Genomic DNA, 17,759 nt, shown 5'->3' with positions numbered 1-17,759 from the left:
AAAAATGCAAATTAGATTAACTCTGGCCGTTCTGGGCATTGTCGATAATCGCTCTGAGTGGTTCTATAATAATTGAAATGAATAAATAATATCGTGCGTACGGCATACGTAATAACTTGCTAATACACGTCGCTGAATTTCGACGAAATCGCGGAAATAGGTTGAACAAATTTGGCGACGAGCACGTCGATGCGTATATGGCGATGTAACGAACCGAGTAATTGCGTTAATACGTTAATCGTGCCCCCTAATTAATGGGACTCGATGCAAAAGCGACATGTCGTTTGCAAAATATACACTATTCTCCACCACGGATTAAACAATTCACTTGAATCACTGCAAAATTATAAAGTTTCAGCAACAAAATGGTTTTTTTCCAATAATAATAAAAAATTAATCATGAACATATCGTTATCATAAATAAATAATATATCAAAGAGACATGATTGATGAAAGATACAAAAGATATTAAAGTAATTTTGTAGAACATAAAAATTTTTAATTAACAACTTATTTGAATCCTACATTTGACAAACTCTTTGCATTATAGAGAGAAAGGAAGAGAAACAAAAAATGTTCAATGCGCTCATGATACAATATAATCCAGAAAATCGCTTCAAGGAAAAATATCGTAAATAAATATACGATTTTACATATGATTTCTGCTGATGGATTTAGCACATCTCGTCATTAAACGCCGGACGACTTAATGCGGATGTACGAGTAGTGTGTCCCACGATCGCAATTCGCAATCAACTAATCCCAAACAGAATTTAGGTGCCGGCGCGATTCGCCAGCTTAATACGGAGAAAGCTGTCCGATACTTCATTCTGACAAGCAGATGGACCGAATCAGCGCATTGCGTATATACTATATATATATATATATATATATATATATATATATATATATATATATATATCGAACAACAATGCCATCCCGTCGAATCGCTCCTCGAAGGACAATAACGTTTATCGTCAGCCTATCGATTTTACGTCCGCAGTCCATTACCTCGGTATTGGACGCGATCACTACGCGTTCACTCTCTTGATAACTACAATCAGTGAAAATTTCTGCCCACGTGTTATTCGCATTATATTCTTGTATGGCTTTATTTAACAATATTAGCTTAAAGGAGCGCGCTATTATAATGACACAATAAATAAGATAATTTCTCTTTCTCCCTCTTCCTCTTTGTTTTGAATTATTTATTACTGTTTGAGAAACACTGATGTAAAGAAGCCCTACATAGGGCTATTGTCGCGAGCGAAGGGATGGCACAGGGCGAAACATGGCGGGGACGGGATTATGGCGGAGCAATGGACCGAACTACCCGATTATCGGGTGAACCGGCATCCCCTATACGCGCAACCAATACGGTGTCACGAATAGTGAACGCGGGCTATCGTTCACCGACGGCGATACCCTCGCCTCACTTGCGAAACTGCCGCCACGCTCCAACGATCGTGCCGCCGAACCGGATTTTCCGAAATTAAGGCGAGCGTGACACAGTTGCAGCGAGCCGTGCACGATAAAGCTGCCGTAGTTGCGCGATACCTTTGACACTTGACAGTTCCCTTCCTTCCCTGGCACAAATTGATATTAGATCAATAATATCTAGTAGGAACATCAGGTCGATATTATCTAATGTTAGTAACGGAACTTTTTAATTTTTATATCAAGTGTTTGAGAAAATATTAATGTTAATATCCAGGTAATAAATATATGTACATATGTTAAAATCATTTCCGATTATAAATATATATAATTTGTTATTCAGATTGAATAATATTTTGCCTTTAACCGTATTATATCTGAAAGTTGTATAATATTTTATTATTATTTTTTTCTCAATTTTTTTTTTATAATAATGCTTTTATAAAAATTTGAACCTTCATATTTTTTATAATGGTTCAATTTATGACTCAATAATACATTTAAAAAATTTTTCATCATCTTTGAATGATTTCTTGCACTGAATAGAACACGGTACTTTATTACAATTATCGTTATTAATTTATTACTTTCTTTTTGCCTATCTAATTTAGTCGCTAATGAAACGCCAATAATGATGGCATTCCAAGTATGACCTAATTACGTAAAATATTTCTCCAATTGACCGTGTCATTCATATTCTTTCAAACATTTTTGTTAACGATTTTTATAAACGACTCTGAAAATTTCACGCGGAAAATCGATCGTGCCAAATCTGAACGAGTGTTCATATAGTTTTATCGACGGGATATATTGTAATTAAGTCTGCCTTGTGACACGCGGAGTTGGAGAACAGGAAAATAGACGTATGGAACTAGTCGCAGAGAGGAAGGAACCATTGCAAAATTCTGTTGCTTTCAGCGATACGAGAGAAGGTAAATTACTGAGGAGAGAACACTCGAGATGAAAAGAGATAGAGGAAGAGGAAATCGTAGTGACGATGGCAGCCGCGCATGAGATCTACTTATCCAATCTGACTTATTCAACGTCATTCAGGCTGATATAAACGCGAATCTCGCGCATAATATCGAAATCGAGGCATTTGTCGACAGCTCCGGTTTCGTTCATCGCAATAAGAACGACAACGAGAATCATGAGAATAAGATTAATCATGAAAACGAGCTTAACAATTCGCGGGCACGAAATAATTTAACTCACTTTTTGGTTGGCTGGGCGAAATTAATTCTGGAAAGAATTGAAAAAAATAAAATTTGTCAACCTTAATTTTCCTTCAATCTTAATTGTGCAGAAATATCGGGGGACTGTAACGTTTTGTGCAAAAAAGTTTTTATAATATCTATGGATATGCTAGATGCGGATAAATAATGTTAGGTAGAAGTCGATCCGTTTTATTTTTAAACCCCACGATTAATAATTAATTCCCTCTTGATAATTCTGTCAAATTTATTCCTTGCATAATTTCGCGTGTTAAATGTAATTATCACGCTACAGTTGGCTTTCCAATAAAACGATGCGATGCGATGGGAAAACGACAGGAAAAAAAATTTCTATTTTCGTGACGAAACTATAACCACGATGGGTAATTTAAATCGTTAATGGACACCTCCGGCCATTCGGTGTTCAAACGCTGATAAATTTGCATGTTTAACAGAAAAGAACGACCATTATACAAGTTCACGATCGTTTTCTGATTATTTTCGAGCCGTGAAAATTGGTTAAATTTGTTTGTTTTTCTCTATACGAAAGAAAAATTATAACGTAACATGTATCTTCATGTGTTATCCTATGCGCAGAGCGTATAGTAATTATTCTTTTCTAAATCCAAATAAATGAACTTTGTTTACGTTTAATGTATCTCCATTTTATCGAGCTAAAACTCTGATTTATTTCTGTTTACCGTTTTATTTACTAACTCATGCGAAAAAGACAAATTTTCTGAACAGTCTTGACAGTTTTAAGGGCCAAGTATGCGTTGCTGGAATTACGAAATATACAGGCGAAAATTACGTGGAAACGGGACGCGCGGGAAAAAGGGAGTCCGAAAGAAAAATAGACGGGAGAAAAGAGCATGGAAACTTTCGCCGAAATTCTGCCCTACGTCCCTTCGGCTGTTTATATTCCACCCTCACTCTCGCAACCCTTAGCAGCCGCGGTCGCTTCTCTTTGCTCCACTTCGTGCAGTCGTTCGCTTTTATTTTATTTTACCTGGACTTCGTTCTTACGATCCGGCCGTGCTCAAGCGAATTGAAAGCGGAAATTGCGAGATCTGCACGAGATCCCTGCTTATTAAAAGCGACGAAAAAGCGGATATTGACGCGTCAAGACTCGTTTCGATATTCTCCATGGCAATACACCATGGTAATTGCTGGCTTTAGATATTCTCTTGTCAGTCAAAGTCAGAACTGAGCTGAGGACTGAGGACTCCAATCAGTTTTCGCTCGATAATCTCGATACATTTGATTTCAGAACAACTCGAGAGTTCATAATCTACGTTGATTTTGCGCTTTTTATAGATTTAAAACTTTTGATTACATTATTTAAAAAATTTATATATATATATATATATATATATGTATAATTTATTTTGAAAGTAGATTAAGCCACTTTTGAAACGCACTGTAACGTGTAAACCATCATTATTTGCATTTTAATAATGACGTGAGCAAAGGATTATAATTAAAATGATAAAATAATTACATTCAGATAAATAGAATTAAATAATTATATGTAAAATAGCAGAATTATACAGGCTATATAATACGTTGCAAAACAAAAACTACATTTTAATTAGATTAGAACGAGATATAACCATTATAGTACAGCGTCAGTCGTGCGCTATAATATAAAGCATAAAATACTAAATAATGGCGATTTCACCTATCGACTGCAAAAACGGATCTCACTATTCCGTAATGCAACTCGATGATTCGTGAAACATTATTAAAGGCCAGTAAATTCGGCCATGGAGCACGTTCGATTGGTCACTGCAGTAACGAGTCGACAGAGAGAAAGAGAGAGAGAAACAACAGCGAAACCGATACCGCGAAACGCGAATGTAATCATGCGAGTCTGATCGGCGAACGGGCGAATAATCGCGCTAGACGTGAAGGTCCATATCGCGAATTGTATTTCCAGCTTTATACATACTTTATAGCCGTGGGGATAGATTTTCCGCGATGAAAAGCTGTATTTGATTTCACCATACGATTGCTAATACACATGTAATCCTACCTAGAAATTAATTAACGCAAAAAGCTTTGAAAAAAATGATTGGCTCAGTAACATAAATTTCTGTATTTTTTAAAACCCATATTATTTTCATTTAAGTCACAATAGCAGTAAAAATACGTACTTTCGAACTGGCAATTATACTGGAGGAAACAATTACAAAGTTTCACGAGTTAATCCAGGAAATGTAATGAAAAATGAGTTACATGTATTATGATGTCGATAAAATAGAAAACTCAGCATTTTAATATATTAAAAGCTTCTCTATGATGTATTATAAGAATTAGACATCCGGTTAAATTATTATTTAAATTAAATTAACACTTAACATAAACGTTCTTCTGTGCATACTACTTTTAAAAGTTAAACTAAAAGAAACTAATTTAATAAATTAAATATTATGTTTCGTTTCTTCAAAGACTATATACTGTTTGGAAAATGAACATTCATTCTTACATAACATTGTTTGTGGATTGACAATTAAAATGCAATATAGATTTGAAAAATCGGATTATTGCGCGTCGACTTAGCACTATTATTAAAAACGAGGATAGAAATAAAAAGAACAAAAATAAGCGAACAGACATTAATCGTGAATTTGTTGCATCATTCTCGATTCGTACCGGAACAAAGGATGAAGAGACGAGGTGAAGGTTCGTCTGAATCTCGATATTCCCGTTTACGTGGCTGGAATGCAATTCCGTGGGATCTGATAAAATCGCGCTTCTCTATCTCTCTCTCTCTCTCTCTCTCTCTTCTCTTCCTCGAAGGGTAAATTGTCCCTGCCGACTGTTCCGTTGTTCCAGAACGGCGAATCACGAAGTTTTGGCAACGAGCTATCTCGCGGTAACTCGAAAGGGTAAGAAAGGAGGAAAGAGGGAGAAAGGAAGAAGTCGATTGTGTAGAGAGAAGTTCTTCCAACTCTTCGTCCTTTCGATTTCGCTGTGTGTTCTTCTCACATCTTACTGCCTTTTCCTTCGTAGCTTGAAGGAAGAAAAGGCATTCTTGCTGACAGATGGCAATTTGCGACATATCGTAATTTTGATGGAAATGTACGGTTAACGCGGAATATCTGGGATGCCAGCGAAACCGTTGCCAAGGGAACTTCGCAGACGCTGGCAAATAATAATGAAGAAGCGAAACGGTTTGTGTTGATAAAGCGAAATATTTGCCTCGGTACGTGATTCTGTTGGATTTATAGCGAGATAGTGAAATTTCGCGTGGCTTTTCAAGATATTTATTATTTTAGGAGAATTTTCTATAAAGCTATTATTAAATTCAAGATGGCACAAACAATCACAGAATAATGTAGAGTAATATTTATAGTCTTTATTTTTGACTGTCGTGAGAGAGTAAAAGAGAGAGTGTAAAAGAAAAATAATAAAATGTAGAAATTATATAATAATCGGTTAAAAAAAGATTTATTTATATGTCAAAAGTACTTTTTCGTGATCTTAATTTTTTTCGTCACAAACATTTGCTACACAATTAACAAAGTTAAAAGGTATGAAAATTATCAATTGAATCGATATATGTTCAAGAAAAATTTCCCACAATCTACTCGCTGCATTTCTGACAAACTATCAAGAGAAAAAACAACAAACTTACACATTTCTCGTGAGCTTGTACCGATTAAAGAGCGATTTATCCACGTTCGTGGTATAGAAAATCCTTAGAATGACGAATGCTTACATCGCGTGCGGAGGATTCGCAGAAATAGGAGGGAAAGGAAGACATACTTTTTCCTTCTTCGTCGCGAACTCGAGAGAAGAAACAGTGCTTTCTCGGTGCCGTTTCAATATTTCGGTCACATAGCTGAGGAGGAACGGTTTAGAAAAGCCGCGCGAAGGACGGAAACCAGATCACGAGAGTGGGACGCGAACGGTAGAAGAAGATAGTTTTTTCTCGTAAAGGGGATACGTTCGATAGGAAGACGTCCTCCTTCTTCCGCGAAGACTCTCTCTCTCACCCCAACAAATCTTCCCGAGAAACCTCGACCTCGTCGAAGGCGCCGCGAAAAAGTCCCGACGAAGCCTTTTCCCGATCCCGTCTACTTTACTTGAGAACGCGCTATAGCGAACTTAATCTTTATCGACATTCCGCGTTTTATTATCTTATACTGAGAGAAAAAAAGTCGCTGAGAAAAATACGTTTGATCAGAAATAAAATCAATAATCATATAATTATAATGTAATATTTTTAGGACAATTTAAATATTATAATAATCATACACATATATAGCAATTGTATCAAAAATCCTGTTGATACATAGCTTGTTTAATAGTTATATTTAATTTGTAGTATTGTTTAATTTAATTTGATATTTTAGAGAATTTGACTTTTTTACAAAAGTAAAATTTTTTGGTGGAATATTTACGATATCACGCATACATTCAAAATAAATTTTTGAAAAAAAAAAAAAAAAAAAAAAGAAAATGAGATATTCAAAGGTTGACTCACCGTTTCGCAGGTTCTTCTGTTCCCCGAGGAAGGATGGGCGAGAAGCGCAAGTAGTTCCTACTGGACTCTGACGCCATTCTGGTGGAGTCGGAGTCGATGCAAGGTGGTCGAAGTCGCTGGAACAAGAAGGTAAGCAAGCTGTTACAAAATTTATGTTTCGCATTGTAAAATTAAATATTAATCGTTCCGAAAAAAATATAGAGATATACATTTCTGCTTAAATATCTTGCGTTTTATACGCATAATATTTCGAAATTCGCATAATATTGTCACAATGTAAGCACTATTTCTTATCGGTTCACTTATTTCCGGTAATTATCCTGCGATATCACGTTTACGATGAGCTCTGAATTCTGACGATCCGGAATGCGCATCGCGTTATCTCTGCCGAGATAACGAGCTTGAGAACAGACAGTATACGTAAAATGGACAAAGGCGAATAGCAAACGGAGACGGAATACCGTATAACGGGGTAGGATGAAATCTTTCTCTTCCCCGTCATACCACTTTAGGAAACTAGGGCTCGTCTAACTTTCCGGCGTCCATAGATTTCGGCGCCGTTAAGGTCGTTGATCGCGGCGGTCGAAGCCGATAAGAAGCTCACGATTTATAGCGATCCGTTCGATCGCGTACAAGAGAAAAGACGCCCCCATTGTCTTCCCGCGAATACTGAGAGCCATGATAAATTTCGAGACGAGTCGGCAAGCAAGGTTTCGGACCACAGATAAAATCGCGCGCTTTACGACACTCGAGATCGAATGTTGTATCTCGAATCTTGCGGGAACCATCCTACTTCTTCCTTGCGAAAAAATCCTGCGGTGTCTTTCTGTTAATGTTTATTTTATTTGCATCCTAATTAACATTAAAACAAGAATAAAAAGTAGATATTCAAGTATCACGATTCTATATTATTACTGATAAAACATATAATGTGTCATTATTATTAGCGTAAAAAAGAAATTTTTATTTCAATTTTTTCACTTTAAAAAATTCCCGCTATATATGTAATAGTTTACATTGTTTCCAAACGAGAGATAAGGCGGAAAATATTTCTTAAGAAAGTTAAATATTCAAATTGTATGTTGATATTAAAGAAGAAACTTTAAATAATTTTTCTGAAACGCTTGATCGATTTTTTTTTCTGGATAGAATATCTAGAGAATTCGTATCGGAAGTTCCACTATAACCGTACCACAAATCGTACGTCGATTAATGCATGGTCAGAGTTGGCTTCGGGGCATCCTTAGCATACCGTATCGAGCATATACGTCTTCGCAGGATCGAACGGAGTTTGCGAAGGCGACCAAACTTGCTTAAATATCCCTCGGCTACTGCGGAGTGTATTTCCGTCTCCTCGCCGAAGTGAAGTCGAGTTACTAGCGAGACTGTGATCTCAGCAAATATGCAATGTACAAAGGCAGTACAAATCAATTTCCACGCCCAGATCCGTGGACACGTGTATATATTTCGCGTTATCCTCTCTCTCCCTCTCTCTCTCTCTCTCTCTGAAAGTGCCGAATGCAAGCTATATATTATTTCCCTTTCACGTATCCTTTGACGGACTGTTCGCTTTACTTTCGGTTCGATTCTTGAAGAGCGACTCTATTTCGATCTCCAAGATAGTTGCTTGGCCAACACAAATCTCTTCGCGATTGGAATTTCAAGATAGTTTATATCGAAGTCGGCTGAGATCTCAAAGATCTCGGATTTGTAATTGCTTAGTCAACAAAAATCTCTCTCTTCATAGTTAAAGTATCAAGATATCTATATCTAAGTTGATTCGAATCTCGAAGATCGTTACTTTATTCCAAACTCCATTCGCTACTTGCTCAACAAAAGTTTGCCAAACTCAATGTTGGAACAGCGGGGCTTAGTTACATTGGGGATCGATCTGACCCCCGAAGATCGCTATTTTATACCGATCCCCGTCGTTGCTTGGTCAACAAAAGCTTTTACGACAGGATGAAATGCGACGACAGTACGAACCAGTCCGTTGGTCGAGAAAATCTCGCCCATTTATCTTCATCGGGGACTTCGACCTTCGGTGCAATCGATTGCAACCAAATCCAAACCGATCGAGAATACTCGACAGATATGTCGCGATAAGCATTATCAATTCATCGATAATGAACCAATGTATACTCCAGAAGCAAACAATATCTCGAGAGTATCGATACTACAATGCACACTAATTATCTACGCAATTAAATGTCGCTAATTGGTGTTTGTGTCATTGCTAATTGGTATTCAATTTCATCTAGTTCATCTTTCATTTTAATAAACTAATAAGTACTTACATATTAAAGTGTTATTATATTACCATATATCTAGTTTTTTTTTAATTAATGGACATTTATTATATATTATTATTGTAAATATTAATTAGTTATAACATTTAATCTCGCTAAATTCTAAATTTTTTCTTCAATTAATAGATATTTATTAATAGACATGTATAAATGTGTGTGTGTGTGTGTGTATATTCAATGTGGATTTGAGTTTAATATTTTTTTTTAATTGTTATGCATATTTCAAAAATACTTGATGTTCGAGTTTATCGATATTGCATAACGACTAAGAGGTCAAGGGTCGAGAAACATGGTCATGAGCGCACGTAGTCGATTAGTTATTATGCCCGCATAGTCACATAAAGCAAGCGACGTCTACGTGCTTTCCTTCGGTAGTTCGCATTTTCCTTTGCGTCCTTTCGTTTCCCTTCGTGGAGAAGGAAGTCAAAGCAACTCAGCGCGGATTTGGAGCCGAGTGTCGGATTCGCCGCCGCTCACTTCAATAGGAGCCGTTTAAACTTTTAATGATCGTCGCCGGTCCTCGAGCGGCATCTTTGCCAGAATAAGCCCCTTGAGTCGACCGTGCGGATGTTGGTGAGCTCTGCTTCCTTTCTCTTCTCTCTCTCTCTCTCTCTCTCTCTCTTTATCTCTCCTGCTGCTATCTTTCACGTTCTTTTTCTTTCATTGTAGGAAAAGATTGTCTCTTTTCTCGAATTAGAGTCTTCACCAACAGTTTTTAACTCGATGCATATTATTTTTATTTTTGTAACTTGATTCGCGAGTGCATATAATCTTTAATTTATACACCATATATGAAAGAGTATTTTTTAAAACGAAAAAGAATATGTACGATAAATGGACTTTCGCGTATATATAATTAAATTCTTCAAAAATGAGAAAAAAAAACTTTTAAATACATATGTGGAAACTATAGAATATTATTTTTGGCGAAGATTTAAAAAAAGATAATACTTATATTTTGGATAAAAACATACAAATAATATATAATTTACATATATGCTCATTTCATTAATATCGTTAATTAATATAAAAATATGAATATATAATAAGAATATAAAAATATTATAAATATCGTCTTATTATTGAAATGATTAAAATTATAAGAAAAACTATTTGTGTATCTCTCGGTAAAAATTTGGTAGAATTTATTGTAAAATACAATAATAGAACGTACTTTATCGTGTATACTATATCTCCTTTTCTCTACCATTAAAAGGGCACCTCAACATCTTTCGTCACCAGTCGTGCGGAATTCCCCCTTTAGTTTTCCCCATTCTCTTCCTCCGCAATTTCCCCCTCGTTCATCGCTTCGATGAAGATCGTAGTCTAAGGACATGGCATATAACTAAGGACGATCGTCAATTAACTTAACAATGCGCATTCAAGATGGTCCTCAAAAGTCTCAAATCGGCATTTAAGGTTCAATTACATCAAAAGTCTCCGCCATCTGAAAATAATTGTAATCCCACACGCACTTTGACGGAAGCAATAACTTTTTCGATCATTACAATAATACAAAGAGAAAAAGAGATAAACAAAATAGAATTGAAAAATGTCAGATAGCTTCTCTTTCTTATTACAAAAAACAAGATAATACAAACAATTTTCGCGAATCTTTACAAGAGCATAGCAACCGGAAGATCGCTTCCTTACGGGTGCTTTTTGTACGCATACACAATGCCTTGCCACCCTTGCTCGAAGTGGAGAGTAAGAATATCGAGGGTGTGTGCTGGAGGGTCGATTTTCTCTTCAAGAGTTACATCGAAGACGCTAAAATGAAAAACGGGCAAGCTAAAACGACGAATTGATGGCTCTTCGCTTATACTCGGCGTATCAAAATCGATTGTACTTTCTTTGACATTTTCTTTTATTTCATACATATATAGGATATGTCCCGGATTTCTATAGCGTTTCTTTTATCTGGATTCTTCTACCAACTTAAATTTGAAATTTTCTTCGTACTGTTATAATATTTTAATCCGTAATATAATTACGTTTTAGGTACAGCACTCAAGCAAAGATGGTAGACACGGGCACGGGCACACTTTACATTATCGGCTCGTTCAAGAGGATGACGACCGATCCCGATTTTAAGGTACAAAATTATACATATATATATATATGTGTGTGTGTGTGTGTGTGTAATTATATTTATGAAATTAATTCCTTAAGTTTATACTCTTTAATAATTTTTAATTTAATTTTTTCTATCTTTGATCTTATCAAAAGATAATCCGATAGATAATAGATAGATAATCATGTAAATATTTCCGTCTATTAAGAATTCAATGCGTCAGTTTTAAATTTAATTCTATTCTTTAAGTCAATTCTTTGCTTTTCTATACATATCTTTGTTTTTACATTTATGTATATATGTGTGTATGTGTGTGAACTATACATAGATATATAACTCTTATTACAAAAAATTAATTTTAATGCTCTTTCATTCAAATTTTTTGTACTTTACTTCACAATACTTATTAACTGTCTCGGAAGAATAATACCCGCATCATCCTTTCAAAAGATGCAACAGATATTTTATCGGAAGCTCGCAGTCTCTCCCGGCTAATCTGCAGATTGTCGGATTACAAGGAACTTTGTCCCTGTAATATTTTTGCTTTGCACGTACGACGCATTCACAGTGTCAAATTTGATCAATGTATTTCTATCATGTGTGTCTCCGTATAAATATCGCAGTGAATGCACGCGTGGATTTTTTTTTATGGCTCTACCACGAGGCACGGAAGCGAAGCCCGAGAATAATTAAATAAATATATAGCAACCATGGAAAACTGTATATTGTAACACGCGCACGTTTGCCGTTTCCGCAGTTACAAAAACAGGTCGTGCGTTTTCTGCAAACGAATTAAACAAATTAAAGAATCGTTTCCCTTTCGCGGCGGATGTCCATTTCGATGGCATGTGAATTAACAAGATCGCTTGATACGTTTGTAAAAAATATTTTATATATATATATCTTGATGGTTGTCAGAACGCGCGTAACCGCATGATGCTGCGGTATTTTCTGACAATAAATTTCATATTCGTCAAAAATATACAAAATAATGGTTATCGAATTTATCGTAGGGAATTATTATGTCACGTGTTAACCTCCATCGTCATAATCGCATCTGTCGATAACATACGTTAAAAAATATGATTTTAGGGCATCGCAATCATTAATCTTTTTATTGGAAAATACGTCGCGTCCACTCATCGTTACAATTATTATATATCGATTGACTCTCTGTCTTACACGTTGAAAACATATTAATTCATAGCTTTTGACTTTTTCAATTTCCGTTTTCTGAAGAGTCAAATACGAGAATCTGGAATAGAACCTCAGAGGATAACTGTCGGCCGACAAAAGGCGTCGAGGCGTTTCACATGTGTTGGTGGCACGCCTCGGAGACGCGTTTTCGCGACGTTTATTGAGCCGGCGGGAGAAAAGTCACGTCGCGAACAGACTTTTTCTGCGAGAGGGAGATCCGGACCGCCATATGTACGTACGTACGTACCAAATGTTAAAGTGGATGCCACTGCGCGCGCCGACAACGAGGGAGCCGTATAGAGTTACCGCGGGATTTTACGACCGCACTAAAACCCGAAAGCTGTAGCGTGTAACAGCAGCTCTTCTATATACATGTTGCCGAATGCACCAGCATACCGAAAATGTGTATCAGTAGGTTGCTTGCCCCTCAAACAATAACGCGTATCCGCGCAGCTGTAGCTGTCGCGCGTGCAATTTTGATGAAGAGATTCAGAGCCCGCATAAAAAAGAAAGAAGATAAAAAAAACATGGACCGATACTATGTTAGAAATCGTTATGAACTCGGGTTTTTGCCTGTACATTCTATCCACAGGAGTTCATCGGACTACGTCATAAATATTATTATCATAAATATTATTTTTAGGAACAGAGCACAAGCACGAGCTACAGAATATTTTTGAATGTAAATTACCAAAGGACTTCCGGGATGTTTTAATTAACACGGACACGTTTTATGGCAATTTTTTTTCCACCACTCGTTAACTTTTAATTACAAATAGTCCGACTAAGAGATCTAGGTGAATGTTTTTAGCCGCGCTTTCCTATGTATAGAAGGAAACAAGTATAAATTCGTATTTCAGAGAGTCAGAGAAATAAAATAACACAAGTATGTAAAAATATACGAATAAAAATACTTATTTTCCCATTACTATTAGTTTTACTATTCATATTACTATTAATAGTATATTTCTATAATCATTAAATTTTTATAAATACATTATATTATTACATGCATTATATTATCTTTAAATATTAAGTCATGTGGAAATGTAATAAAATCGGAAAATTCGTATATGATTTTCTCTCTCTCTCTCTTTCTCTCTTTCTAAATATTATGCAAGAGCAACGCAATGATATTATATCGATCTGCTTGCCATCCTGTTACAGCTGTACCTGACATCGAACGTCTCGTCGAGCGACTTCAACATGGGTTACAGTATGACAGGCACGCTGGAGCGCGGCTGCAAGAAGACTAACTCTTTCCAGATGACCCACTTCGCGGTGATACGGCGACGGGACTACGAGAAGGCATACGAGGACCCGAATCCCACCTAGTGTCCGTCCACACCCACGCTTTCCGAGTGTGGGGATTGCGAGCATTACACATAGTTGGGAAGCAAGGGGCCGTCGGGAAGAGGGAGGGACAGATGCACTTCCGCATGTATGTATCGCGCGGGGAAGCGTTACCTTCACCACTCCATGAATGCTGGCAAGAAATCGCTCTTCGGCGTGAGATCGATCGCGAATTCCCGGAAATCCCGAAACTCCTGGCAGGTCGGTAAACGGCCTCCACGATATGACGGATCGCGATCTTTGTGATCGCGAATCGTCTGTGATCGAGAACTTTCTATACTTGCAGATATATTTGTGTAACATTAGATCGCTAAATTGCCTGCGTTAAATATTTCATTTATTACGTGTTCCTTAAAAAAAAAAAAAAAAAAAAAAAAAAAAAAAAAACGTAATAGAAAATAAATAAGATACAGACAAAAATTGCAGACAGCAAAGCAAAAAAAAATAAGAAGGAAAACAAAGAACAAGAAGTGCATTAAGACCAAAGGCAAACACTGCAATTGGAGTGGTATCTATATTGTAAGACATAGAGGATGGAAGATAATCAAAATCGGGTGTGAAAGCGGAAGCTTTAATTCGCGCAAAATCAACATTAGCTCGTGGTAATAAGAGATTACAGAGATGAAAGACGAAAGAGAAATATCAAGATAGAGTAGATTATGAGAAAAGAAGGATATCAAGAGCTTAATTCTCGCAAAATAAAGATATCCTCTCACGCAAGATTTCTGCTACAAAAAATAAATCCTTAATAGAAATGTTCCAGTAAACAAATTCTTTAAAGATAGAAAAATATATGTATATATTTTTTTGCTTGACGACTTGTATAATTTTTATTTGTTTACTGAAGCTTACGTCAAGATTCAATTAGCGGTCTAATGGCTTACACTGGTATCTTTGTTATCTCGAATTCTCAAGGCACGTCATTTTCACACGTCGACGTTTTCACACAACGAGTTCGAGATTAAACGAGACCTGGCAGCGACGTGGAAACGAAACAGCGGCATACTTTGGAAAGGTAAGAAGAAAGATCAAGATCGGATCGTTATCGCGGAGAAATAAAATACCAAAGCTGAACGTGTGACGGCCCTGCGCGACAGAGCCAAACGTCCAAAAATAGTCCTTAATTAGGTCGAATTAATTAGCTCTTAATGAAAATCGGTGAACGATGCTTCGATACCTATAAGCGAAGAAGAGTATACAAAAGGCAACGTTAATCGGGAGACTACGGTTTTACCAAAGTATTAGCACGTAAGTCACTTGCAACTATCTGCCATGCGATAATCTGAGATCGCAATGCAATCTCCTTCAATCTAACAAGGTACACTGCTTCTCATTGACGCATCGATGGCCGCCGCCGCCGCCGTTTCGTCGAGATTAATAAGTGTATTAGCGACAAAGCTTTTTCTCGATGAATTCATGACGACTCAGCTGCCTATTGTAGAATTATATGTGCCAACATAAAGCCATCGTTGACGAGCACTGTACCTGACAATTGCTACAAGTCAGAGCGCAAGAACGCGCAATATTGAAAGCCTTAACCAAACGCGAAACGATATTTCCAGCCCCATTTCACGGTTCACCTACATGTATACGTATACGTAAAGTTCAAAAGACGTTTAAAAGAAATCTACAGAATCGAGAGATTAAGACACAGAAAGAAAGGAGATTTATGTGTCAGTTTTTTACGCATATTAGCGTTACCAAATAGCAGCTTTCTAAAATAACAAATTGTTCAATTTTTATAATTTAATTTCGCTACAATAAATTCACATAAATAAAGAGAGACAAATAATCAAAATATTTATTAACAATATATTGCTCGTCCCCTTCGACATATTTATTATAATAGATGTAACAATTTAATTTGTCTCTTTAATTCTTGAATACATACAGATTTATTATTCCAGAAAAAGATTAAGAATTCACTTGATTTATACTTTTAGTTATCAATTGCTTCATTCGATCGTATCTCTGCTCATGGACAGTTATTGCATTTCAAGTTTGATGGTTTGCCGGGATGGAAAATTTCATATGCTGGGACCCCTGTCAGAACACCGGTTATAAATATCGTTTCCCTGGTCCAGGCTTTATAAGCAGTATATAGCTATATAGCGTGTAGCCGGCTTACAAGGTATTTCAAAGCTTGTTACGCGCCCTTTCTTTGAGCCATCGCCGACGGACGTCGCTCAAGGAAGGAAGAAAGCTCTGCGAGAGAATGAGAGCTTCGCTGCACTGACGCCGGACACACAAAGCGAGAGATCTCTCTTATCTTACGTTACCTTACATACGGGATTATCGTGAGCCGGTGTTGTAACGCATAACACGATACTTATTTTTGCTAAAGAGTAGAAAGTCGCTCACACACCAGTCACACGATGTATCCCGATGAAATCTAAGTCAGTGCTCGCCGATCGTTCGTTCGAGATATTTGTAGCTCTCTGTGAGTCAAAAGAAAAACAGGAAGAGCCATCATTGATAAATTGTAAAAAAATTCAAAATTCGCGCAACGAGAGTCTTTCTATATTATATTTATAAAATACGATATTAATTTGTGTTAGCGAGTAAAGTTACGATTTTATGTCGCGTTTAAACAATGTGTTTAAATGATGTGATTATTGTTATTTAGCTTTTTCGTGAATATTCGGCAATATTGTCAATGTTATGTTTGTTCATTACACGATTCGAATTGTCCTTCTACAATACATAAAGAGTCTAACGGCAGAAATATTTGTTCAAATAACGGTGGGCACATTCCAAACGTAGATTAGTGAATATATTTATTCATATGTAGGGATAGAAATTAATTTTATTTAAAATGAGAAACATATATTTAAAATATTTATATCTTTTGATTTGTAAAATCAATTAAATATTTTATATATACTTTTAACCAACAAACGATTATTTTACATTAGTTATTTATAATTCAGAAACATCAAATATTACAATACAGCAAATGTTTTTATTTTCTCTCTTAAATTAAATCCCTTTGCCCATGTGTATTTTATTGTGAAAGCAATGAACGATGAACGAGCGGTCGAAAATTCTACTATAATGAACTCGTGCGTAACTTTCTCATAGTCCTCGACGAGAATCTAGTACCTTCCGCTTTTGCTCAAAGAATTACTTAATGCCAAATAAATACTACGTGCAATAGAGCGCAAGCAAGTTAAGTTATTTGCATTTTGACTTTAGAATATGCATTGTGTTAAAAGTTCTATTGTTTAACTATCAAAATAAAGTAAAATGCATTTTTAAGCGTTAGGCAAAATTATAGAGAGCGCTATTCTAGATGATTATATCAAGAATTTATGAATAATTATTAAGGTAAAGAAACTCGTACAACTAATTCTTTTAGTTCATCATTTCCAATATAAATATACTGACAATTTCTTTTCATTAATTCTATCATTAATTCTATCTTCAAAATTTACCTAAAATTTTAATAAATTTTAAATGGAATATTTTCATGGAAAAAAATAATGTTAAATTAACAACATGAGAATAGTTAAAATTTATTTTATTAATTCAATAAAATTATTAATCAGATCAATACGCCGTGTATTGGTTTAATTAATAATGTTATTGAATTACTATTAAATTACTATAAATTTTACTACTCTGATGTTGTTGAATCAATATTATTTTGTTTCTTTTTTATGTTGATATATCTTAAATTCATC

At 35.9% G+C, this 17,759-nt stretch overlaps 1 protein-coding gene across 2 annotated transcripts in view; it reads left to right on the top strand.

Annotated features, from left to right (window-relative positions):
• The window catches only part of LOC140675186 (uncharacterized), a 37,879-nt gene extending 20,402 nt beyond the window's left edge, over positions 1–17,477 (top strand). For both annotated transcript variants that reach the window (XM_072909356.1, XM_072909355.1), the window contains exons 3-5: positions 7,154–7,272; positions 11,454–11,547; positions 13,891–17,477. In XM_072909356.1, the coding sequence (XP_072765457.1) occupies positions 7,154–7,272; positions 11,454–11,547; positions 13,891–14,058 (381 nt within the window). In that variant the 3' untranslated portion in view covers positions 14,059–17,477. The remainder of the gene's footprint in view (positions 1–7,153; positions 7,273–11,453; positions 11,548–13,890) is intronic.
• The last annotated feature ends 282 nt before the right edge of the window (positions 17,478–17,759 follow it).

The sequence above is a fragment of the Anoplolepis gracilipes genome, chromosome 17 (assembly GCF_047496725.1).
Source record: "Anoplolepis gracilipes chromosome 17, ASM4749672v1, whole genome shotgun sequence".
Lineage (NCBI taxonomy): Eukaryota > Metazoa > Arthropoda > Insecta > Hymenoptera > Formicidae > Anoplolepis > Anoplolepis gracilipes.
The sequence above is the reverse complement of the archived record's forward strand: the minus strand, read 5'-3'. Positions and strand labels throughout refer to the sequence as shown.